The sequence below is a fragment of the Panicum virgatum genome, chromosome 2K (assembly GCF_016808335.1).
Source record: "Panicum virgatum strain AP13 chromosome 2K, P.virgatum_v5, whole genome shotgun sequence".
Classification (NCBI taxonomy): domain Eukaryota; kingdom Viridiplantae; phylum Streptophyta; class Magnoliopsida; order Poales; family Poaceae; genus Panicum; species Panicum virgatum.
The window spans coordinates 66,315,949-66,340,462 of record NC_053137.1 but is presented as its reverse complement, the minus strand read 5'-3'; the positions used below and the strand labels follow the sequence as shown (position 1 = coordinate 66,340,462).

The window sequence follows — 24,514 nt, the reverse complement described above, 5'->3', positions numbered from 1 at the left end:
GTAAGCCACTCGTTTTGCGTCTTTTTCTCGCCGTCGGCTCGGCCGTCGACGGCCGCCGCGGTGGCTACGCCGGCCGTGCACCTGCACCTGTGCGCGGGTACTTTCTGCAAAGACTTCGAGATGGGAAATAAGAAAGAAAGGTAAGAAAATTCTCTAGAGTTTTCGACGGAAATGGGAGGAGAGGTCTCGTCAAGATCGTGTCCTGTTCTATCATCAGCGAGAGATGTGTGCCGTTTGGAACGTAGGAATTTCCCAAAACGTAAAAAAAAACTACCCCATTTTCCATGAGGAAAAAAAACACTGTTGCATTTCAAACAGGGCCATGAATAACTAGTGGTCCGTGACTGATAGTACTACTGCTTACTACATGTGTGCAGCAGGTCGCCACGGTCTCATTGATTTGATTAGTTAAAACTTACCACAACCGGTGCTCTGTATGTGCTGTAGCCTGTAGGCGTGCGCGTCTTGGCTCGTGCAGGGTGCAGGAGGGAATCGGCGCACTCGTGACACGGTTGCACGCTGGCCAAGCAATCGCCCCGTTGGAAGCACGCGTAGCTAGGCTAGCACGGCGCCGCGCTGGTGCTTGGCAGTGCCCAGCCAGCGTTCAGTTTCACAGCAGCGTGACAATGATGAGAACAAAGCAAGTACAATTCGATGTGTATTCTACTACCTGTATAGTATCCCAACCCATGTAGATACAGATACTCTCCTACTGAACCTACTGATGATATGCATTCCTTTTGTTCGGAGAAAAAAGAAGAAGTTCCTTTTGGCTGCTGCTGCTGCCAATCAAATAACAATAATTGGACGCGTATGATTGGAGCTCTCCAGCTTTAGTTCTCCCCCATCTCCCATGAATGTGTGTGATCATACCGTTTGGCTTTTGCCTCTATGGACGTCCCTTTTGGTTCCGGACATGACTTCTTATCCGCTCGGCGCCACCAGCCACTCCGTTGCTCATAGGAAACGCAGCCTTTCGGTTCCAGAGGTGTATCTGTATCGTGACCCATGAATGGGCTGCTGCCGCTGCTGCTGCTATTATTATTATTATTATTATTATTATTATTATTATTATTATTATTATTATTATTATTATTATTATTATTATTATTATTATTATTATTATTATTATTATTATTATTATTATTTAAATAGTCATATTTAAGACTCTGATTTTCAAGTGTCTATGAAAAAGATTTGGATTTATGGGTTTAGTTATTGCATTATCCGAATTATGTTGACGACGACGAAAGGAACAGAGTGTGCTGACGAGGCATTGAAAATCCCTTAGGATGTTTCTTTTTTCTTTTCTTTTCTTTTCTTTTCTTTTTTCACATGAAAGTCCCTTTGGGTTTAGTTATTGCATTACATGCCATGTTTGTAATACTCGCTGTTATGGATTTTAATCTACTTTCCTTCCCCCAGTGTCTGTAACAGTTCTGAACTGAATGAAACTCCACATGGGACAGATCTTTTCACTGAATGAGTAGTGAGTAATCATATCATCACATAGGACCATAGGAGTTTCCAGAATCTTCGCATCTGAAAGGGAGGCAAGCTGTTGCTTGTGCATCAGAAAGCAAGGAGTGACTTTTTAACACTGCACGTAAGCAGAGCTTCGCTTGGATCCTGAGGAACCAGAAACTGAGGCGGCCTATCCATCTGCTTCAAAAGCCACAAACAAACAATACTTCCGGCGATCCGAAACCGAGGCTTTTCTGTGGTGCACTGCAACTGGCAAAGGCCAGCTTAGAGCCGAATCATGCGTGCTCCAACAAGAGGCAGCAAGCCTCTTCTTGAAACTTGCACTCGTTGATTCTCTTCATTGTTTAGCATTTCTAGAACTACGTACTTCAGTCCAAAAAGAAGAAAAAAAGACTTGATCTATCATTTCTCGGCAACAAACATTAGGAAAAAAAAAAGATTTTGAAAGTAAGCAGTGACAATGTGCAGTTTTGCACGGAATGAAATTAAAGCTGTGGGGGTCTGTACATTGCTGGTCCTGTTTGACCCATTGCGTTCTTGATTGATCGGCTGCCGTTTGTCAAACATCTCTCCAACATTTCTTTAACCAAATATTACAAGTGCTTGACCTTCCTGGTGCTGATCAGAGAGATTACTAGATATTTCGATCACAAGACCAGAATGGATGGATCATGGGGAAATCCAAGTGCTATTACAATAGCCATTTCCCCAAGTTGCTGCATGTGGGGTTCATGTGCCATCCACCTGCAGTACATTTGCAGGAATTAATCCAGTTTTTTTTCACATACTTATGACTATAGCAGAATATCACTGACAGTCTGACACCACGCTAACGAACAATTTTTTTATATAACGGCTAACAAACAATTAATTCCCCCATAAATCGTTAACAAGTCAATTGTACTTGTGCTTGCTTGGGGATGCAGGACTGCATCACTGGAGCACTTTTGCTGCAAGCAACCGAGTTGGTGCTAAAATATTCTCCCAGAACCCAGATCAACATGCCGAGCCAGTACACACCGTGTGGTACTGCCGTGACCATCAACGCCTGCCCGGCGGCAGCTAAGCACTGTTACCAGCCGAGCCAAGCGCCCAGGTTCTGCAGCAATCCGGTGTGGTAGGGGCAAGCCGGGACGGGACCGGTGGTTGAGCTGACGATAAACTAGTGCTGTACAGCTTGGAGCTGAGGAGGACGAGGAGATCAGAAGCAGGCAGGGGACGATCCCTGTGACCTCTTCAAATACTAATACCGATGCTTAGCTGCTGATGGTGTAGCATCATGTCACGTAATAATGAACGGCTATGTGTGCATTCTCTTCTTGGAGGTCGGAGCATTCATGTTCCGCTGTCTAGAAAACGCAAGTGGTTAGGAGAGTAGAGAAGCATCAGGCTGGTACAGTGGTACTGGACTGGACTATTCCAGTGCAAGGATTTTGGATGTGCCTGATGACACATAAACCTGATTAGATAGAGCCGACCTAACGCGGCCGCCAGTGAGGGCCTAAGCATGACGTGACAAGGAAAGGATTGGGATTGGGATTGGATTGCATCATCAGCAAATGATTCGTTGTGGGGAATCAGTAGTGGTTTATTGGGTGGTTCTTGGGGGTGCTAATATAACCTGCTATTAGCATATGATGGTGGCTGCTTGCTTTGGTCCCCAAGCTCTTGGATGGGTAGGAGGACGGTTGAAACCACCGGGGCAGGCTGGGGGCAGCCTTCTGTGCTCCGGTGGGGGCTACTGGTTCCGCTGGTGTCTGGCTGCCGGCGGCTCTGGATTCTTGTTCGGCCTTTTCGCATTTAGGACGGCATGTAACTAACTGTCTGTCCAGCAGAACAATCAGAACGCACCCATCCAGAAAGGGAATAAGGGACAGATGAGTACTAGAGTATAGCATGCAGCTACACCCAACAGTCCATTGGCTGTTCATGTTATTCAGCTGGGCACCAATTTAATTTTAAACTGTGATCAGCGGCCGATCATTCATGAATGTGAACCTAAATAGAGAGAGATTCCAAATTATTGTGAGTAGCAACAGCATAGCAAGCACAAGATCTCATTTCTGCAAACGCCTCTGTATCTACCGATACCTGCATCATGATTCACGGGTATCTGCATATTTCTGTTGGCATTACAGGCCAGGAACCAATGTTCCCTTCGTCAGGTACCACCAACTGACCAGCACGAATAGTGTCTGATGGTAAGGGTAGGCGCCATGCGCTGGCTCAGGGGCATCGCCGTCATCGCTCCCTCGAGGGGCCTGGGGGGTGGGGATTTTGCTGCCAATTAATCTAACACAAGTGCATCAGGGAATGCCAGGTTGATCAGGAGGCCAAGTTGGGGGTGCCGTCGAACTGGCAGGGCACATGCTATGCCTACGCGATGCTAGCTGATAGGGGCCGTGATGCTGAATTGCTGATGCAGATGCTAACTGAAACTGGAGGTGTATCAGCCGCAGCATTGGAATCACTGGGTGCGCGTTGCTAATGGGAAGTGGATTATTGGCAGTAAACAATTACGCCTCGAACAGCATACGGCTTATTTCTCTGGGTGTGTGAGCCCTCCGGGTGGTTCGTGGAGCAGGGAGCAAGCAACGGAGCGCGCACGCCGAGACCGCGGGACGGGAGGGAGGATGTGCCTTGTGAGGCGGCCGTGGACGGCGGGCGGCGCAGCGGTGGCGTCCAGAGAGAGAGTGCGTGTTTCCGTCGAGGAGGTGTCGGAAGTTGACCGCAGCACATCCGTAGTGCGCAATCATTCGGAGCTGGCGAATCTAACGGTCATGCCACGCTGGAAGTCAAATGGCTTAGGATCTGGATGAGAGGGAGATGAATTTGCCTCGTCGTGACGAACCGGTGAATTTTCCGAAAACTACTCCAGTAAACTGGTATTTATTCCACGCACGGGTTTCGCAACCGTGAAGGCAGGGGCAGCAATTTCCCCCCCATTCCATCCACACTTCGTAATGATGCGATGTACATGGCAATCAGAATTATTACTTTTGCAAAAGGTATCTACTCGTAATTAGGATTTTGGATGTACAGGATCGCTGTATTGCACAGCGAGAAGCCAATTATTATAAACAAAACATTAGTGCAGCGCTGCTTCGAAATAATACGGTGCTGCTTCGGAGTGATACTGCAAGTCACGAAACACCGTCATAGACAATGTTGAATTGTTGATGCTAGAAAGGTGTAAAGGGAAATCAGACAAAAGTTGAAACATGTGTCCGCTACTAAATGCAACGCATTCTCCCCCTCGAATTACGTTGGTACGTCCAAGCGATACAAAAACTCAATATCTGGAGAAATTTATTGATTTCTGTTCGCGGTACAATTGAACAAGCCATTGTCCATCGTATTGATCATCTAGAGTTCTTCGAATGTCCAAAGTGTTTCAACTGAACAGTTAAAAAGATGATCGACCAGCTAATAACACAGACTATGTCGCCTCTTACAATTAACATCCAAAACCATCAATCCAACTACTGTTCATCTTACCAAGAAATATCAAAAAAGAAAACTATTATAAAAAATGTATAACAGCACAGAAGCAACAGACCACTTTCACCAAGCTTAAGGCAGAATCGGGAGGAGACCTCAACAAAGAAGCAGGATAAAACCCCTGTGCTGGCGAACCCACTGAATTGCTAAAACTAACATCTCTGACAAGCAGAAAAGGTGTATACAGAACTGGCTGCAAGAGAAAGCCACACAGGTTTACATTCTGAAGTTCTGTCGTGTCTTGATCATACGCTTCAATGCCGCAAGCCAAAAGTTGCACTCATCCCAGTCACTTGTTGTCAAGATTACCTACATCGTTGCACAATCATCAACAGTTTGAATCAGATACAATAAAAACTAGCATCCATCAATTTCTAACACAACATGGGGGAAAGGAGAAACTCTACATAACCTAATAGCACGGATCAATAAAATGTACCTGGAGGTGCATGGCAGTGGCAAAATCACTACTATCAAGCGCACTGCACAGCTGAATGAGTTTAGATGAAACATTTGGAGATATGTCGCCACTATTTAGTTTCACAAATAATGCCCCTATTTTCCTTGAATTGTCTTCAATTTCACGCTTCTTTGCTTGAGTAGCTTGTGATCCCCCGAGGGCTTTGGATGTCTCATCAAATAGTCTAGTCAGTGTTGCAATAACAGGTCTCAGCTCAGCTGCAAAACACAATCAGAGAAGTCAATACCATATTTCCTAGCAGCATAAAGTATTTCTTTGGTACAATTGAAATGTTAGAACCAAACAAATGACATAACAGGTCACGGAAAAAATGTTCCTCAAAACAAGAAGGGCAAAAAAAAGGCTATTTAGCATGAACATGATGATAAGTCTTGTAGCATACTTTACGGGCAAGTGAAATAAAAAAGATCCAATAACAACAAATATAAGCACTGTATCCGCATTCCACATACCAGAAACCATAGATGTATCAGCTGTCTGCACAGTCGGGGGAGGTGCAGGAGGAGTTGGCTGTGCCGGCGCCGGCGCCGGCGCCGGCGCCTGTGTTGGACTTGAGGGCTGGGCAGGACTCAAGCCTGGCCTTTGAACAAAGCCTTGATTGTTTGATGGCATAAACCTGGATGTCGAGTAAGTTGCAGCGGCAGAATGGGGAAGCATCTGGTTAGGGACCGTTCCTGGTACAGAGGCAGTAGGACCAACAGAAGGGACTGGTGTAGTCTGGTATTGAACAGGTTTGAATGTGGGTGGAGGTCCACTTGGATAAGTAGCAGATGATGCGGTAGAATATGGCTGGTTTGCAGCACCCTGTATAAACCAGAGATCACTTTTTAATTGATATCATGCGAACAGCAGGTAAAATTAAGTCAGCAGTATACCTACCGTGTAAAGCTGGGAGCCCAAAGTATTAGGTTGATGATATTGTTCCGCATTTTTGAGACTCATTGGGTTTGCAGGGGTAAATGTCTTTACTGTTTGCGGTGGCACAGGTACGGGAGCAGAACCTTGTGGTTGCTGCAAAAGAAAACAAACAATTATGGTAATCACACATAAATTTATGTGGGGAGAACAAAACACCCACTAACTTCAAATAAAGTGAAAATAAGCTACTTCAGCAACAAAAGCTACAAACACATGTCCTGATATCACACATCATATCCACAGTGTAATTAGGTCTTTCGTTCAAGCACAGTGCGGAAACCACAAATGTTCCATTTGCTATTCCATTGTCACATAGATATGTGGCACAAGGAATGTCAAGGAGACAGGAGGCAAATACTCTCATATTATCCTATACAATACTAAAACTCCCCGCCAGACCCTGGCAATCCCACTACCTATGTCATCATTGGGGCACTTCTCCATAGCATAATCAGGCTAGAGTTAATCATACATGAAACATGATACTTGAACTAAAAAGAAGGGGGTTCCTGAATCACATACCTGAGAGCTGATGGGTGCACTTGGTGGAACAAACATTTGGGCTGGTTGTGTAGGTTGGTATGCATTGTTGTACGCAAAGGTTGCATTAGGTTGTTGGTGGTAACCATCTGAATATGTGTTACTTGGAACATTATATGATTGTACCTGCTGTTTGTGGTACTCAGAACATTAGTTTACAACATCTCCAGCAAACATATTACTAGTTTATTCCTACAAAATTAAACTGGTAAATCAAATGGGAAATTTGAACTAGGAAACAATGTACAAGAGGAAACCTGGTAAAGATTCTGAGAATGGTCTGGGTTGATATAACTCTGATTAGTGACATATGGGGAACTGGCACCAGTGCTATCAGAAACAGAGCTCCTAGTAGCATCATTCTCTGGAAAGCACACCTCTAATCAACAATATGATATAAAATTGCATGTCTACTCATCAATATATTAACACAATGGGAAAAAAATGGTTTTACTCTGCAGACATAAAGGTAAAACAAAAAAACTGTATTGTGCTGTAAGTTCAAATGCAAATACCTACATCTCAGATGCATATAGAGTTAAAGTAAAGTTTGCTAAAAATTTTTGAACCAAGGAATAAATCATTTATATGCTAAGGTGTGTAAGCAGAAGCGACGAAGTTTAACAAAGCCAAGGGAATGTTGATATCTTCACTACTTAAAACATTTGTGTTGGTGGTTGTGGCGGTAGGTTCTCCCAGGATCTTCTGCGGACTGGTCTTTGTGTGTATATGGATGTGGTATGGTGGATTTTTTTTCATGGTAGTGTTAATTTAATTCAAATGAATTATGACATTAACAATAATGCATCATGATATCAAAATGCTTGTAGTGAATGCCTAACTCAGCATAATAACATTTGATTCTATAAACCAGTAAAAACGCATTAAAAAAATTAAACCAATAGAAGGCAGCACATAAAACTAGATCAAGCGATTCTATAAGCATGGGTTAACCTTCTGTAGAAAATGCAATTCTATCTCTCAAAATCGCTAGCTCATGTGAATGTTCATCTGATCCCAGCAGTTTCAAATACTCCATTGCAGTCTTAAGAAGACCTTGGCTGGCCAACAGTTCAGCGTAGTTCTCAACAAGCTTAGAGAGCGATGCGCTAAATCTCTTGTGGCCTGTAGCAAGGGCGAGAGTAATGGTCTTTTCCATCAAATCCTGCATTTACATACTAACCAGTTACAAACTGTTTAGAGAAAGCCATGGAACAATGAACTATTAGTATCCAATTGTACCTGGAGAAGATCAACATAAGTCTTCTCACCATCTTCAGACTTCAAGTTGCGAGACCATATTTCGACAGCTTTGTCAATATTTCCAGCACAGATGTAACAAAGAGTTGCAGCTAGTGTATCTCCAACACTCAAGAGTCTAGATGCAAGTGTGTCACACAAAACATTCCATTCCTCTTTCCGCGCAAACTGTTGCAAGTTAATAGTTACATTAACTCTCAAATACAAGCAAATAACAGTTACTTCCTCCGTTCCATATCATAGATCATTTTCACTTTTCTAGATACATAGCTTTTGCTATGCACCTAAATATACAGTCTAGATACATTGTAAAACATATGTATCTAGAAAAGTTAAAATGACCTATAATTGGAGCGGAGTAAGTATACCAAAGATATCAACATCAACAAAGCCTTTTAATCCCAAGCAAATTGGGAAGTATACCAAAGATATGGAGGAAAGTATTTAAAAATCACCAACCCAGCTACCCCTTTTCACTGTTTATCTATAGAAAATATATTTTTTGATATTGCGGGAAGATCACCAAGTTTGTTCATAGCGGATTTATTTGCATCTCAGCCAAAACAAAATGGCTAGGCTGGTCAGATAGGAGTATAGGACCATTTTTCCTCGGTGAGTCCTACATCATAGACCCAAAAACGCACAATGTCGATCCTCAAATAGCTCAGCAGCAACTATTTTAACACTGCTGCTTCAGTTTGAGGTCATCACATTACATGGAGTCCCAAGTACCCAACTCATGAACCATGCAAACCAGAGCAATAACTTCCAAAAGGCCAGTGTTGTCCATTAAGCAGAGCAGCCGAATTTTCATAAATAGGACTATACACTAGTACCGACATTGTGGTCACACACACACATCAGACAAGTGCTTCTAAAATCAGTTCAGTCTTAAGTAAATATATCTGAGATAACAACGAAAAAAATGCAATGGCACTTTAGGCGCATCTATGAAAGCTTGAAAGCATCATTTGAGTAATTCTTCTACACCAGAAGATATCACAGGAAAAAAAAAAGGCACAACCCAGTTGAACAAAGATAAGAATCGCAACTTGCAATACATCCAATGTATCAAAGACACTTACTGTGCACAGTAGCGCAAGAGTTTCTTTCCACGAACTTAGGGGCCAAGTACTCACGAAACTCATTAAATCATTGCCCACCATAGCAGAAACAACCTGAGTTTGAAATAATATAAGAATAAATAAGGGTAGTTATCAAATGGATGCCTAAAATAAAATACAGATATCCATAAACAGATAATAAAATTAAACCTTTAAGTAGGGCGAGATACTCTTTCTAAGATACTGATTTCTTGTGCTTTCCCATAGAGCGGAACCACCAGCATGGGCAATAACCAAAGCATCAGCCATACGATTTGCTGCAAGGCACTGGTTAACTGCCCCTTTGTAGTCTCCAACCACCAATGCATGTTGAATGCTCTTGTCAATTGATGGATCAGATGGCACAACATCTCCAGGCATTTCCTGCTCTATCTGTTCACCATTTGTAGAAATTGCTTCTTCAGCTAAGCTAGCCTCCGGGGGTTGAGGATTATTGAAAAAATCATCCCCATTATAGACGAGAAATTGAGCATCTGCATTATCAGTTGTTGTGCCGTGATCAAGGTTAAGTGTATCCGCCAATGTTTGGCTCAGTTGGTCAGTTGAATCCACAGTTGGTGCTTGAGGAGGTTCGAAACCAAGATGAGCAAGCAATTTTGTCCTTGCAACATCCCCATCCTCAAACATAACCCTTAAGAAGCCCCAGGTTTCTCTTTCCTCATCAGATCTGCTCAAAACATGCATAGCATAGAGTTAGTTATCAAGGAAATGTTAGGGAGCGTTCTACTAAAGTGTAAGTGCATACAATGATTCTTGTGATTTTTTTTCACACAGAGCACACAGCGAACTCTTGTCACCATTCTGTATAGCAGCTTCAAATTCAGTTGACCGGCTGACCAGACTTTGCTCAATCACCAAATTGTGCACATGCACCTATTATTATACGTATATGTTAACACAGGAACTTCAAAAGGACAATAAGGCAGGGAAGAACACAAGAAAACAAACCTCAGAAGAAGATACTTGGGCGCCTTGGCTGGGTGCCGCCGGATGGAAAGCAACAAGTTTACCACCAAAGCCAAAAGATGCACCAGTGGGGCATTTCAACCATTTTGGAGCTGGCGCTCTTGGACGTGCTGAATATATATTTTATTGGTCATCAGATGAATCATATGAATGATGGTATGCATAATATTATAGTTAATACCTAATAACTGCTGAGGTTTTTAAGTTTGTACTCTATAGACTAAAGAAAATATATGCTTTTCATTCGGTGATTACTGGTCAATGGTGATAGACCTCAAAGCCCAAATGGGTACATATGCCTCAATGCACCTCAGCATTTTACTCAAATCCAAGTACAGATATAGAAAAAAAAGGATTAATTTCGAGGCATTCATCCATGTCATGAAATGATGGAATAATACTGTTGAAGTTTACTCCCAACAATGGATGTGCACAAGATCAACAGCAATAATCTAATTGAAAATTTGGTTATCTTAGAAATGTCAGCAAGCCGCAGTATGCTAAATTTACCTGGGGTACCTGCATCACCAGCTGCATAAAGTCCAGAGAACTGAAAAAATAAATAAATTTAGGGAATTTAGCTTTGTATGCCCAAAAAAAAGCAACATGAGGGTGCGTTCAGACCTACAAATACTATTATGTCTTGAAGAATTATGTCAATTTGATAATAGAGTGGATAGATAAACCTGGTGCAGCAGACCAGCTGCTGAACTCTAATGCATTTTTAATTTATATCCATGTTGGTGCTAAAGGGTCAGTTTCTTGCAGCATACTAGAATAACATGCAATGGTTTATATATAAGTACATAACTACTACAGCACAGAGCAAATTTTCTAAAGTGACAACTGAATCCTACTGCATTTTATTGGTTGCGTGATTGACCAAGTAGTTGGCTTATAGTAGAACTCTATTGTTTACATAACTACTGCATTTTATGAGTTCTACCATAAGCTATTGCGTGTATACCTAGGTGCAATAGTAGAACTCTTATCTAGGACAAACAAACCGTACAAAAATGTCATCCTACTTTAAGGATACTAATGATAGCACTGTCTACAGTCTACAGCCAATAAAATTGTTTGATGCAGTATATTTTGAAGTCTGACACAGGTCTCGAAAATTGGGTGACAGTTTCATAGTGATTTTAAATTCGCATAACAATTTAACATCTGATATTCAACATATATTCCGAAGTGGAAAATTATAGCTCTCATCACCTCTAGGTTGTATATGCCAATTTTCCCATCAAATGAGGATGCTGCTATGACGCCAGGAATTTTCCGATACCAGTGAAGGTCAAAATTCCAATTATCGCTGGTTGGTAGCTCACTAATAATCTGTAACAAATAAGAATGAAATGGGCACAGTAAGAAAACATGTCAAGCATATCAGAATTCAATGTAAGCACTTTGCTTTTATATTTTTAATTTGTAACATACCTCTCCACTAACAGTATCCCAACATATTGTTCTATTGTCTTTTGAACATGTAAGCAAGAACGAACTATCATAAGGGCACCAGGACATAGCAATTACACCTGGTCGATGCAAAAATCACATGTAGAATAAGAAGTATAAGAAATTTGTGTACATCAGCAAACTGGGGAAAAATCCATGAACAAAAGGAGAGATGAAACCTTTTGAATGGCCAACGAATTCTCTTACTGGTGAAATGGTCTTCCTGACATCCCAAACCTGTGATATATGAGCAATGTTATTGATATCAACGGATAAAATATTCAGCATAATAAAGTTTGTGATGTGAATGTAGGAAGACCACTCTATTGCCACCCTTTTCTTGAAAATAACAAAATGACAACTTGAGTCCAAAAAAATAATGCAGCAAATTTGTCTATTTGAATATAGGAGAAGGTAAGTAAGATAATTTTTTCTTTGGGGGTGCAGTAAAATTGAGAAAAGGTAATTACTCTCAGAGATGGTGAGCTGTCATCATCAGATGCAACAATCAGTTGGGTGGACATGTCTGGGTTCCATTGAAGAACAGAGGATTTCCTTCTAACAGAATCTGAAAAGCTGTTCAACAGTTTAAAGTTATTAATCCAAACCATAGATTGTATCAGTACGAGATGATGAAAGTACAGAAGTAACTCAACAGCTACCACAATTACCTAGTCAGTGGTTTCTGGTTCCTTAAATCCCAAACAACTGCAGGGCACGGAAAAAAAAGTCAGATATAACAATTACAAGTTCAAGTGACAGTAACCTAAGGTAAACCTACAGCAGAAGCAACCAAAGTTTCCTTTACCTGTCATTCCATTACTAGAAGTGGTTGCTAATATATGTTGAAACTTAGGATTCCAGGATAAACAAGAGATTTCAGCTTGGGCACTGGAACCAACACTCTGCTAAAATTACAAGAAATCATTAAACACTAAAAAAGTTCAGCAAAATAATGTCGCCAAAAAATGGTGCCATAGTTGGAAGATCCCAAAAAAAAAACACTTAATGTGGTTTACAACTCTACCACACACAACTAGACCTCAGATTCATTTGCAATCCTAATAACATACCCCCATCGAACATGTAAAATAAATGCAAGCTCATGAAAAAGAGGGCTGCAAATGCACAGTCCATGTGAACATAAAGGATCTACACATAGATTTGCTTGGCCTTTAACAAATAACTAGTGCAACACAGGTGGACACATTGAGGTTGTAAAAGCTATGACTATAATCGTATTTAGCAGTGCGACAACCCCCCAGTTTCATCCCTGCATCAAATAGTGCTGCCAGTTCTGCTCATACTGAAAACTAACTTAAAAACGAGAATGCTACTTCATTTTACTGAAAATATGGTTGTCTGAAAAATGGCACAATCATACTAGGACAGTCGTAAGCACACAACATGGCATCATGTTTTCCATGAAACGGAAAGCACTTTTGAATCAATACGATCAGAGTAGCAGAAAACACGCATGACGCATCTCACAAGTTACCAATCAGGTCGCAAATCCTCAATCGTCTTGTATGATAATAAGCTCTGTGAAAAATAACGAGTACCTTGAGTGGCGGGTAAACAACTGGCTCGACTGGGTTCTTGAGATCCCAGATGCAGAGCTCCCCCTGCTCAGCCCCTGAAGCGAGCCGATTCGGCGTGAGCTCGCTAAACTCCAACCCACAAACCTAGAAAGCCACCACAGACGTAATTCAGCACACGGCGCTAACCCCATCAGAACACCAGGCACGCAAACTTATCAATCCAGCCCTGCGCAACTCACCGGTCCGGTGTGCTTCTCGAGCCGCGCGACCATGGCGTCCTCCGCTTTGCCCTCGGAGCTGAAACAGCGGCAATTCAATCAGAAGGAGAGCAGATCTCGAGTGTGAAACGGGCGAGGGAGGCGGATCCGGACCTGATCATTCTCAGCGGGTTCCACACGGCGACGGAGCCGTCACTGAGGCCTCCCGCGAGGAGGCCCAGCGCGAAGGAGTCGCCCTCCACGGCGCCCGGCCGCGACCAGGAGAGGCGGTTGAAGCGGTCGGGGGAGGGCGCGGAGGCGAGGAGCGGGAGGTCCGGGGAGTCGGACTGGAAGTCGAGGCGGAAGATCTCGATGTTGGCGGACGCGGAGAAGCTCATGTCGACGGCTCCGCTCATGGTGCCGGCGGCGAGGTACGGCGCGTCGGGCGCCAGCGCCGTCAGCGCCGCCCGCTGCGCGCTCTTGATGCACGCCATCGCCGGCGAGACCGCGCAGATCTGGGCGCGCCCGCGCTCTCGAGCTCGCCCAGGGCAGGGGCGTTGCGTTGCACGGAGGAATTGCGGGGGCGATCTGGAGGGGGGAGAGAGAAGAAGAGAGGTGGTGGTGCGGCGGGAGAGGGTTGGGGACTTCTCCTTGGGTCGAATCGGTGCGGATCTGATCGGGGGGGTTTGCGTTTGCCCTGCGTGCTGGCACGCGTGATTTGGCCGCCTTCGGCCGCGTCATTCCGAGTGATCACCGCTGTTGGTTTCATCGGATGGGTCGCTGTGTGCCGTTAGATTTGAAGATGCATCCTCGCCTATGCGCAATTCAGGTTAATCCAGTTTCGGAACAAGTATAGTCATCATCAGCTAGTATATGAAAGAACTCTTGCATCATCTGGGAAAAAACATGTCTCCGTGCTAATTGTTTTGCTACAGGTTTTCTTTGGACTTTGGAGATTACAAATTTGTAGCAAGGAGGAGGTGCATACATCACAACTCACAAAAGTAATAAAAGCGACCATTCGCTGAAGAAAAGAACCTTTGAAAAATGCTGAATCCATCAATTCTATGATTAGTATTTGGACTAGCGCAGCTCACTGTGCAATACATTGGCATAGACGTATAGTAAGATTGGGCCTCCCATCACTCCAAAACTGGTTAAAGCTAGCCACCGCCATCACATGCTGTTTTTTCTTTGTCATTGCACAATCATCATTCGAACTTGAAATACACCTATTCGAGAGATGGTACCATGAACACAACGCAACGTCGGACGCTGACATGGAAATCAAAATGTCTAATGTTGATTCTTGACAATTTTTCTTTGCAGCCTCATTATGCTATTGCCCATCAGCAGCTGTCTTCTATTTTCTGCACGGCCACGCTGCTTGCTATCCGACCTTCAAATTGCTTTTGTGGGCTTGTGGCCTTCTTTATAGATCAACCAGTGCTTATATGAGAATATGCTATAGTACCACGCTTGCCCTGGTACCTTTTCTCGATGATGGATGCAGCCCGCTTCCTTGGATTCCAGTGTTGATGTGAGGTATACTGTAACACCCAAGATAATTAAGTTCCTAAGATGGTCATTAAGTTGATAAGAAAGACATTTGGAGATGAACAAGTCATTATGAGCTAAATGTCATTTTTGGGATCAAAGTTGACCAAGTCAACATTTAAGGTTCCAAAAGTTGGAAAAGTCAATAAAAATATATGATGGAAAGTTTGAAGTATTTAAAACTTAGTGGAAGAAATGTTGGAATGGAATCCAAGTTGTAAGTGCCTCAGAAGAAAAGGGCAAAAGAGGAGAAACTAGAGTGTTGATGATTGTGGTCTGAAGCAAGTCTGAAAACAGCAGTGATTAACCTAGTTTGGATCCACTTTCTGAATAAATTCATATGCAAACTTTGAGATGGGGTGGACTGAAAATAAAGTTGAAGTACCAAGGATTATTTTAGTCAAGTACTTAAGTGGAAAATATGGAGAATAATATTTTTAATCAAAGCTCCAAGTTGCAATGTTGGGCTGTTTCTGAATTCAAGGGCTAGCTGAAATATGGAAAGTCTGAATTTCTGAAACTGAGACAATATTCAAAGTTTGAGGTCGATTTTTGAAGAAATCCTTGTGAACACTATGGAACTTTATGAGTAAAAAATGAAGTTAATTTCTCAGAGAATAGAGTTGTTAAATTGTTGATCAAGGAATCGAAGGTCAAAAGTGCCATCATGGAGCTGTTTTAATGACGAAACTGAATGGCCTGCCAGGAACAGAGGGGAGGCCGGCCACAGGCCAGAAAAGTGGGGGCCAAATCCACGAGCTGTGGTATTCCAATTACAAAAGTATGAATCTAAAGATTGAAACTAGGATCCAGCTATTGATTTGACGAAAGGTTTGACAAGAGTTTGGATTTAAGATTTGGCATAATTTCGAGTTAAAATCAGAGGAGAAAAAGGGAAGGATAAGAAGCAGAGCACAGCCACGCCACGCAGCTGCTTGCCGCTGATGGAAGGCGGTAAAATTTTTAACCCATCCACGCGTCAGCTATGCAAGGGTTTCAAGAACAAGCAGGCAGGCATGAGGTGTCCAAGGGATCACGGTGAAAGTTCAAATAAATACGGTGCAGTAATGATCTTCGTCTTCCTCGCGACATTTTTCTCCCCATGCCCGAGCTCTACACCTCGCTGAAATTCTCCATCCTCAGATCGTCTCTCATCAAATCCTTGCAACCACATCATCTCCATACAACCAGGAACCAGTTTTGGGGGAAGCAATTAGCTCTCTTCCAACTGTTGAAAATATTTTAGTTAAGATATATTGTGATCTTCACTGTTAAGGAAGCGTTTAAACCATCTAAACGCGATTAAGGAAACCTAATGATAAAACCCTAATGGGCTGTGATCAGCAGGCCCATTAGGTCCGTTTCCAGAGGCTGGCCCCCAGCCCCACAGTGCCTATAAATATAAGGTCGTAGTTAGCACCTAAAACACCTCATTCACGTCATTCTAAACTCTAGCCACCGCTAGTCTGATCGCTAAAGGCACTGGAGGGGTTTGGAAGGCCAAGCACTCCCGTTTGGCGCCCGGAGGACGCCGATTCGCCGCTGCATCTCCTACACTGACAAGAACGCCTACTTCCTCTACGGATCAGGCGTAAATGGCTGTTGCTACTGCTAACGCTGGTATAATGTTTACCAATTTATTCCGCATTAGATTGATTTGTCATGAACTAGGTTATGTTAAGATCTTGGGTTATTAGCCTCTAATGTTTAAGCCTGGCTATTTCTAACAATCGGTATCATGAGCCATCTTAACCTAGTCATGTACGGTCAATTTTGAGCTATGTTTATGCCTCTGATTTTCGTCGGTTTAAGATGCAAAACCTACTGTGCAGATTAGATCCTATTGCACAGTTAAGGTTGATGCATGTTTTAGATGCAATTAGATCATGCAGAATGGCTTTCACGTGTTAATCATGCGTGATTAGATCTAAACCATGGTTAATTAAGTTTCTGATCACGAGATTAGATCTAATCTAATTCGCTTTAGGTCAAGTTTAAGATTAATTTTGATCTGTTAATACTAAGTGTCTCGGATTAGATGCAAATCATTAATGTTTATGCTAATTCATGGTTAAACCGAGACAAATTGATGATTAGCTATGCAATTAAAGTTAGGGTTTACTGCTACTTAATATATTCCCCAACTTAAGCCCCTGATCATATTTATTCCGCAAATTAGTTCTTAGATCCATGAAATTGATGCATCAGTAAGCATTAAGAAGGAGGGGGAAAACACAATTTTCAGATCGGATTATGAAATTCCCAAATCCCGTGATGAACCCTAACCCTAACCCTAACCTTAAGATTGAATCTTACCTGTGGCTATGAGTTCACACGCTGCTGAGCACCACGGCAAGGCCTCCCCGACGGAACCGCGCGCGGCTTGAGCGCACGCGGTGCCGGCGGGAGGGCCCGCGGTGGCGCCCTAAGGCGGCGGCCGGCGCAGATCGCATCAGGTGGCGGCCGCAGCAGGCCGGCCTCACCCACGCAGGCGCGCGCGGCTGACCGCTCCCGCGCATGAGGCCTGGCGGCGGCTCCAGAGCAGCCGGCGCGGGTCTGCACGTGGCCATCAGGCGGCGTTGGCCGCACGGCAGCGCTCCGACCGGCACTGGCGGCCGCAGGGCTCATTGGCGCCCGCGCCCGCGCACAGGCACTGCGGGGCCCACTGGCGCGCGGCACAGGAGCAGGCCGGGGCTCACCAGCGGTGGCCGGGCCCGCCGGCCCCACCGCGCAGCGCATTGGACGCGCGCCCCGCGCGTGAGGAGCAGCGGCGGCCACAGCACCCAGGCGGCGGCGCGGGCCCGCACAGGTGCTCGCGTGAGCGCATCAAGCGGTGGCGGCTCGGTCTGAGGGATGAAGAAGGAAAGGGAGTGGAAGTGATTTAGGGTTCAGACATGTCTCCACTCTTTTATATGAAATCACATCAGTTTGTGGCCCTTGGATCATGACGAACGGTCCAGATTGCTCCGCATTAGGGTTTCGCGGGATGGGCCAAATGGGCCGACTGCGCAGTTTGGGCCGCGCGCATGGGGATGTTTTTGGGCTGTTTTCATGAGTTTTAGCCCGTTTAATGTTTAAAGCCTTTTGTTTCTTATGATTTTAGCTCAATTTTAATTGCTGTTATGTTAAAGGCTTTAATTATTTCTGTTGCACTTATTATTACCAGCATTATATTTATTTAATTTTTCCATGAGTTATGTAAATGCTTTTAATTATGTTTTAATTGCATTTATTCACTGGAAATTATGCTCATCCACCGTAAGCAATTAAGATGCACTCTATTTAAATGGAACCACCGGGAAGTTTATTTAGAGCACTTGTAATTAATTCTGACCATCGTTGATTTAATTACGAGTTTTAATGATAAATTTCGTTTGTTTTCCCCATCGGTGATGTAAATTGAAATTTATGTATGATTTTAATCAGACCATCGTAGGGTTAATTTCATACTTCTTATGCGCATCTTAATTGTGAGTTTAATTAAGTTATTGTTCTCATGATTTTCAGTGAACACTGTGACGGGCTACCAGAAGTCCATTGAGCCCCTAAATGGCACCAACTATCCCAGCTGGTATAAAGATGTTCAGGTGGCCATTGCTGTGTGCGAGTATGATCTCGCCTTACGTCAAGACAAGCCAGCAGAGCCCGCTGATCCCAATGGTGATCGTACTGCCATTGAGAAGTGGGAGAGATCAGACAGGATGGCCAACATGATCATTAAGAACACGATCACTCCGGCCATCTGTGGTGCTATTCCTAATAAGGACCAGGATGGTAATGATCTGAGCGCCAAGGCATACCTTGCCAAGGTGGAGGAGAACTTTAAGAGTTCTTCCAAGACTTATGCTAGCACCCTGATCATGAAGATGCTGACTTCACAGTATGATGGGCAAAGTGGAATCAGGGAGCACATTATGAGCATGTGTGACATGGCAAATAAGCTGAAGACACTGGATATGGCTATCTCTGATGGTTTTCTGGTGCACTTCATCATGACTTCTCTGCCAGTACAGTACAGTCCCTTCAAAATAAGCTACAACACTCAGAAGGCGACTTGGAGCATGGCTGAGCTCATTAGCTACTGTGTTGAGGAAGAAGAAAGGCAGAAAGCTGAGAGGATGAAGGATGCTATCAACATGGTCAGCGAGCGCTTTGGGCGTGTTAGCATGAGCAACACTCCTAATCATCAGGCTGAGTCTGGCAGCAGCAGGCAGCATAAGAGAAAGTTTAAGGGCCATAAGAGCAAGGCCGTGTCACATAAGAAGACCTCTAATGAGAGGCTGTGCAAGTTCTGCAAGTCACCTAAACATGAGCAGAAGAATTGCCATGGATTTAAGGAGTGGCTTAAGAACAAAGGTACAATTACTGATTATGTATCTTTTATTGATGAATCATTCTTAGTGAATTTTTCTCCTAATACTTGGTGGATTGACTCAGGTGCCACTGTGCACATTTCCAATTCACTGCAGGTATTCATTTCGATCCGAACTATAAGAGAGGGGGGAGCGAAGTCTAAGAGTGACTGATGGCAATGAAGTGAAGGTTGAAGGCATTGGGAGCTTCAATTTGGAGTTACCAGGCGGCTTCAACCTTAGTTTGCATGATGTTCTTTATGTTCCCAGTTTGAAGAGAAATCTTATTTCAGTTTCGCGTTTAGATAAGTCGGGACATATTTGTGAGTTTGGCAACTCTGTGTGCAACATTAAATTTCATAATTTAATTGTGGGCTTTGTTCATTTGCAAGGCGATCTTTATTTGCTCTCTCTTGATAAAGTTTATTCTGCAATGAATGTGGATGGTGTATCGCATAAGCGCAAGCGTGATGATGAGACTTCTTCGAAATTGTGGCATTGTCGTTTGGGCCACATTTCGAGGGGGAGAATTGAGCGTCTCATAAGAGAAGAGATACTCCATTCATTAGATCTCTCAGAATTAGATCAACAATGCGTTGATTGTATTAAGGGGAAATTCGCTAAGACAATTAAGAAAGGAGCTACTCGGAGTTCGGGCCTATTAGAAATAATTCATACTGATATTTGTGGCCCGTTCCCAGTAAAGTCTGTTGATGGTTTTGACTCGTTCATTACTTTCACAGATGACTTCTCTCGTTATGGTTATATTTACCCCATTCGTGATCGATCCGAGTCATTAGATAAATTCAAAATATTCAAGGCTGAAGTGGAAAATCAGCATAATGTCACTATTAAATTAGTGAGATCGGATCGAGGTGGTGAATATTATGGGAGACATACTCCATTCGGCCAAGTACCTGGACCATTCGCTAAGTATCTTGAAGAGAATGGTATAAAGGCCCAGTACAGTATGCCGGGCGAACCACAGCAAAACGGAGTTGCTGAGCGTCGTAATCGTACACTAATGGACATGGTACGTAGCATGCTTAGTTATTCTACTTTGTCTGTGGAGCTGTGGATGGAAGCATTAAAAACAGCTGCACACATACTTAATCGTGTTCCTTCCAAATCCGTGCCAAAAACACCTTATGAGTTGTGGTTTGGGAAGAAACCATCGCTTAATTATTTGCGTGTGTGGGGCTGTCCAGCCGAAGCTAAGTTATTTAATCCACATCAAAAGAAATTAGATGATAAGACGGTGAGCTGCTATTTCATCAGATACCCTGATAAGTCTAAGGGATACCGATTCTACTGTCCTGATCGTTTCACTAAGTTCGTTGAGACCAGGCAGGCTGTATTCCTAGAGGATGCAGGAATCAGTGGGAGCTTTCCGAGGAGGGAAATTAATCTTGAAGAAATACGGGCTGAGCTTCCCATCCCGGTGATTCAAGAAACAGTAACACCTCAGTTAGTGCCGCTGTTCGTTCCTTCCGTTCAGAGTATACCATCTATTTAGATTACACCTTCTGTTCAGAGTACTAGCGCTGCTCCGCCTGTTGAATTAGCTCCTGAGCCTGCGAGCGAACAACAAGCTGAGCAAATGGCGCCTAATGCTGAAGTTGAGAACCCTGTCGAGGTGCCTCAGACTGCACCTCAACCAGCACCTCAGCCTGTTGAACCATTAAGAAGATCACAACGGGCTAGGAAACAGACAGTTTTCCCTAATTGTGAGACATACTTAAGTGAAGACATGTATGATATTGGGAAAGCTGATAATCCTAACTCGTTTAGAGAGGCAGTATCATGTGAAAACTCTGCCAAATGGGTTGAGGCCATGAAAGAAGAGCTTAAGTCCATGAGTTCCAATGATGTTTGGGATCTAGTAGATATTCCTAATGGAGTCAAACCAGTAGGCTGTAAATGGGTCTACAAGACTAAACGTGATTCTAAAGGGAATGTCGAACGATTCAAAGCAAGGCTTGTAGCCAAAGGTTTTACACAAAAGGAAGGGGTTGATTATAATGAAACCTTCTCCCCTGTGTCTAAGAAAGATTCATTCAGAATCGTTATGGCGCTAGTGGCTCATTATGACTTAGAGCTACATCAGATGGATGTCAAAACTACGTTCCTTAATGGTGACTTGGATGAGACCATCTTCATGGCACAACCGGAAGGTTTTGTTGTGAAGGGCAAGGAATATTTGGGATGCAGACTTAAGAAATCCATTTACGGGCTTAAGCAAGCGTCAAGACAGTGGAACCTTAAATTCGATCAAGTGATTAAGAAATTCGGATTTAAGGAGAATGATGTGGATAATTGTATCTACACTAAGATAAAGGGCGGTAAATTTATAATTCTAGTGCTTTATGTGGATGATATCCTATTAGCGAGCAGCGATAAGCGTATGCTGCATGAGACAAAGGGATTTCTTTCATCAAATTTTGATATGAAAGATCTCGGTGAAGCCTCTTATGTTCTGGGCATTGAGATACACCGAGATAGGACCAAAGGAGTACTAGGATTGTCTCAAAAAGCATATATTGAGAAAATGCTTAAGAGATTTAATATGGATAAGAGTAAGGCCACACCTGTTCCATTAGCGAAGGGCGATAAGTTTAGTGAAGCCCAATGTCCTAAGAACCAATTGGAATCAGATGAGATGAAGGACATACCTTATGCTTCAGCTGTCGGAAGCCTGATGTATGCACAAGTCTGTACGCGTCCTGACTTGGCATTTGCTACCGGAATGTTTGGAAGATATCAGAAAAATCTCGGAAAGGTCCACTGGGTTGGTGTCAAGAAGGCATTACGTTACTGCCAAGGCACTAAAGACTTCATGCTCACATACAGAAGATCAGATAACCTTGAAGTTGTGGGTTATACTGATGCTGACTTTGCTGGATGTGTGGATAGTAGAAAATCTACATCAGGATATATCTACACGTTAGATGGTGGAGCTATATCATGGAAAAGCTCTAAGCAAAGTTTAGTTGCAGCGTCGACGATGCAAGCTGAGTTTGTGGCATGCTATGAAGCAACTGGACAGGCTGTTTGGCTTAAGAATTTCCGGGCCTCAAGGTAATTGACAGCATTACGGAACCTATAACGTTATACTGCGATAATCAGTCTGCAGTATTCTTTTCGAGTAACAACAAGTCAAGTGGTGCTTTCAAACACATTGACCTTAAGTATCGTATTGTGAAAGAAAGATGCCAGGATCGAACCATTAAGATTGAGCACATAAGAACTAATGCTATGTTAGCGGATCCGCTCACTAAAGGCTTACCACCGAACGTGTTTAAGCAGCACGTTACTAATATGGATTTGGTGGATAGTCTTTAGGTCCTAGTTTAGGGCCATTATGACTCCTAACTAACGAATAAGCGTTCTACCGAGGTGTTTCAGTGAGACTGTGGGTAATGGGGTCCCAGTAGTGCATCAAGCTACTGACGACGCATTGGTCCGGTACTTTCTGTTACTACTAAGGGTGAACATTAGTATGATACGAACATTAGCCTTAACCGTTCGATCAAGTGGGAGAATGTTGAAAATATTTTAGTTAAGATATATTGTGAACTTCACTATTAAGGAAGTGTTTAAACCATCTAAACGCGATTAAGGAAACCTAATGATAAAACCCTAATGGGCTGTGATCAGCAGGCCCGTTTCCAGAGGCTGGCCCCCAGCCCCACAATGCCTATAAATATAAGGTCGTGGTTAGCACCTAAAACACCCCATTCACATCATTCTAAACCCTAGCCACCGCTAGTCTGATCGCTAAAGTCACTGGAGGGGTTTGGAAGGCCAAGCACTCCCGTTTGGCGCCCGGAGGACGCCGATTCGCCGCTGCATCTCCTACACCGACAAGAACGCCTACTTCCTCTACGGATCAGGCGTAAATGGCTGCTGCTACTGCTAACGCTGGTATAATATTTACCAATTTATTCTGCATTAGATTGATTTATCATGAATTAGGTTATGTTAAGATCTTGGGTTATTAGCCTCTAATGTTTAAGCCTGCTATTTCTAACACCAACAAAGCCGCCAGTCACCTAGCTCCTTGTTTCTGTTCGCTATCGTGCTGAGAAGGTGAGGCAGCCAGAGAGGTAGAGTGTCCTGGGGTTTGGGTCGAGTTTCCTAGTGTCTAGGTGAGGGAGTGAGGGGCGAGGATGGTTAGCCTGTGCTTGCTGGCTGTAACGGCCGGCCGTCGTGATCTGTGGCCATGCTGCCGCCGGAAGCGTGCTCTCGCCGGTGTGTGGAAGTGCCGAGGGGGTCTGGAGGGCTCTTGTGCTGCAGGTTGTTGTGGAGAGGACCGTGCGCCCGGGGCTGGTCTTGGGCGTGCTCGCCGCCGGCGAGCAGCCTGGGTGCGCCGCCCCTTTCGGTTTCACGGAAGGCAGAGGAAGAGGCCTCCCGTCAGGGGAAGAAGAAAGGAGATGAGAGAAGAAGAAAAGAAAAGTGAGGGGGTTAAGTGAAAGAAGAAGAGTTTAGTAGAGAAGGAGAAGTTAGAGGGGTTTTCTGTAAATTTGTTTAGATTTTATTAGAAATTAGATTTAAATTCTGTTTTCTTCCATATTTACTTACAAATTTGTAGAAATGTCCAAATCTAGTAAACCCAATTTCTCTAGGATTGTTTTATTTTCTTTTATGCATTAAAACTCTTAAATCCTAGGCAAAATAATAAAAGTATTGAGTATTTATATTTATACCTTTTAGGTAAGGTATTTAAATAAGTACTCAATAATTATAAAACGTATAAAATTTTGAATAATGCTTTATTTAATCACAAATGCTTTATAATTCATAGGAATCAGGTTTTGAGTTAGAAATTAATTATAATACCCTTTTGTTTAATAAAAGAAAATGCTTAAGATAGGTTAGTAATTAAGAAAATGGCGGGTTAAGTTTTTGTGGGTAGAATAGTGTCGACTTACAACGTTATCTTGAGATAAGTTGTACAGTCTTCTTTTATCAAAAGTTTTGCATTATAACACTGGCTTGCATCCTACCGTAGAATCTAAAGCACCTGAAGTGGAGTTTGTGGAATTATCTGAAGATCCCAGGAGACCGAATAAATCCTTGAGCTTGTTCCTGTTGTTGAAGGGGTTTCTGAAGAAACTAACTTAGCAGGACCCAA

At 43.3% G+C, this 24,514-nt stretch overlaps 1 protein-coding gene across 4 annotated transcripts; it reads right to left on the bottom strand.

Annotated features, from left to right (window-relative positions):
• Window positions 1-4,768: 4,768 nt before the first annotated feature.
• LOC120694725 (protein transport protein SEC31 homolog B-like) lies at window positions 4,769-14,187 on the bottom strand. Of its 4 annotated transcripts, none has more exons than XM_039977939.1 (22): window positions 13,646-14,187; window positions 13,514-13,571; window positions 13,296-13,418; window positions 12,542-12,638; window positions 12,405-12,441; window positions 12,204-12,309; window positions 11,913-11,970; window positions 11,716-11,813; window positions 11,494-11,613; window positions 10,786-10,825; window positions 10,258-10,385; window positions 10,055-10,182; window positions 9,460-9,976; window positions 9,271-9,363; window positions 8,168-8,353; window positions 7,880-8,090; window positions 7,183-7,289; window positions 6,908-7,054; window positions 6,347-6,478; window positions 5,920-6,271; window positions 5,426-5,664; window positions 4,769-5,295 (listed from the first exon to the last, which is right to left on the bottom strand). In XM_039977939.1, exons 1-22 carry the CDS (start codon window positions 13,963-13,965, stop codon window positions 5,203-5,205), a joined length of 3,390 nt encoding a protein of 1,129 aa, XP_039833873.1. In that variant the 5' UTR covers window positions 13,966-14,187; the 3' UTR covers window positions 4,769-5,202. The 4 variants fall into 4 exon arrangements, with proteins under 4 accessions (XP_039833873.1, XP_039833874.1, XP_039833875.1 ...); XM_039977940.1 differs by having other exon boundaries at window positions 6,908-7,051; window positions 12,542-12,641; window positions 13,646-14,129; XM_039977941.1 differs by having other exon boundaries at window positions 6,908-7,051; window positions 13,646-14,129.
• Between the last annotated feature and the right edge of the window lie 10,327 nt (window positions 14,188-24,514).

Bases quoted from the DNA above. Each gene is read 5' to 3' on its own strand.
- LOC120694725 (XM_039977938.1), bottom strand. From the start codon at position 13,965: ATGGCGTGCATCAAGAGCGCGCAGCGGGCGGCGCTGACGGCGCTGGCG. The intron at 12,442-12,541 runs GTAAAGGAAACT...CGTGCCCTGCAG, and splicing joins TTCTAGTAATGGAATGACAG to TTGTTTGGGATTTAAGGAAC. The intron at 6,272-6,346 runs GTAGGTATACTG...TGGTTTATACAG, and splicing joins TGGGCTCCCAGCTTTACACG to GGTGCTGCAAACCAGCCATA.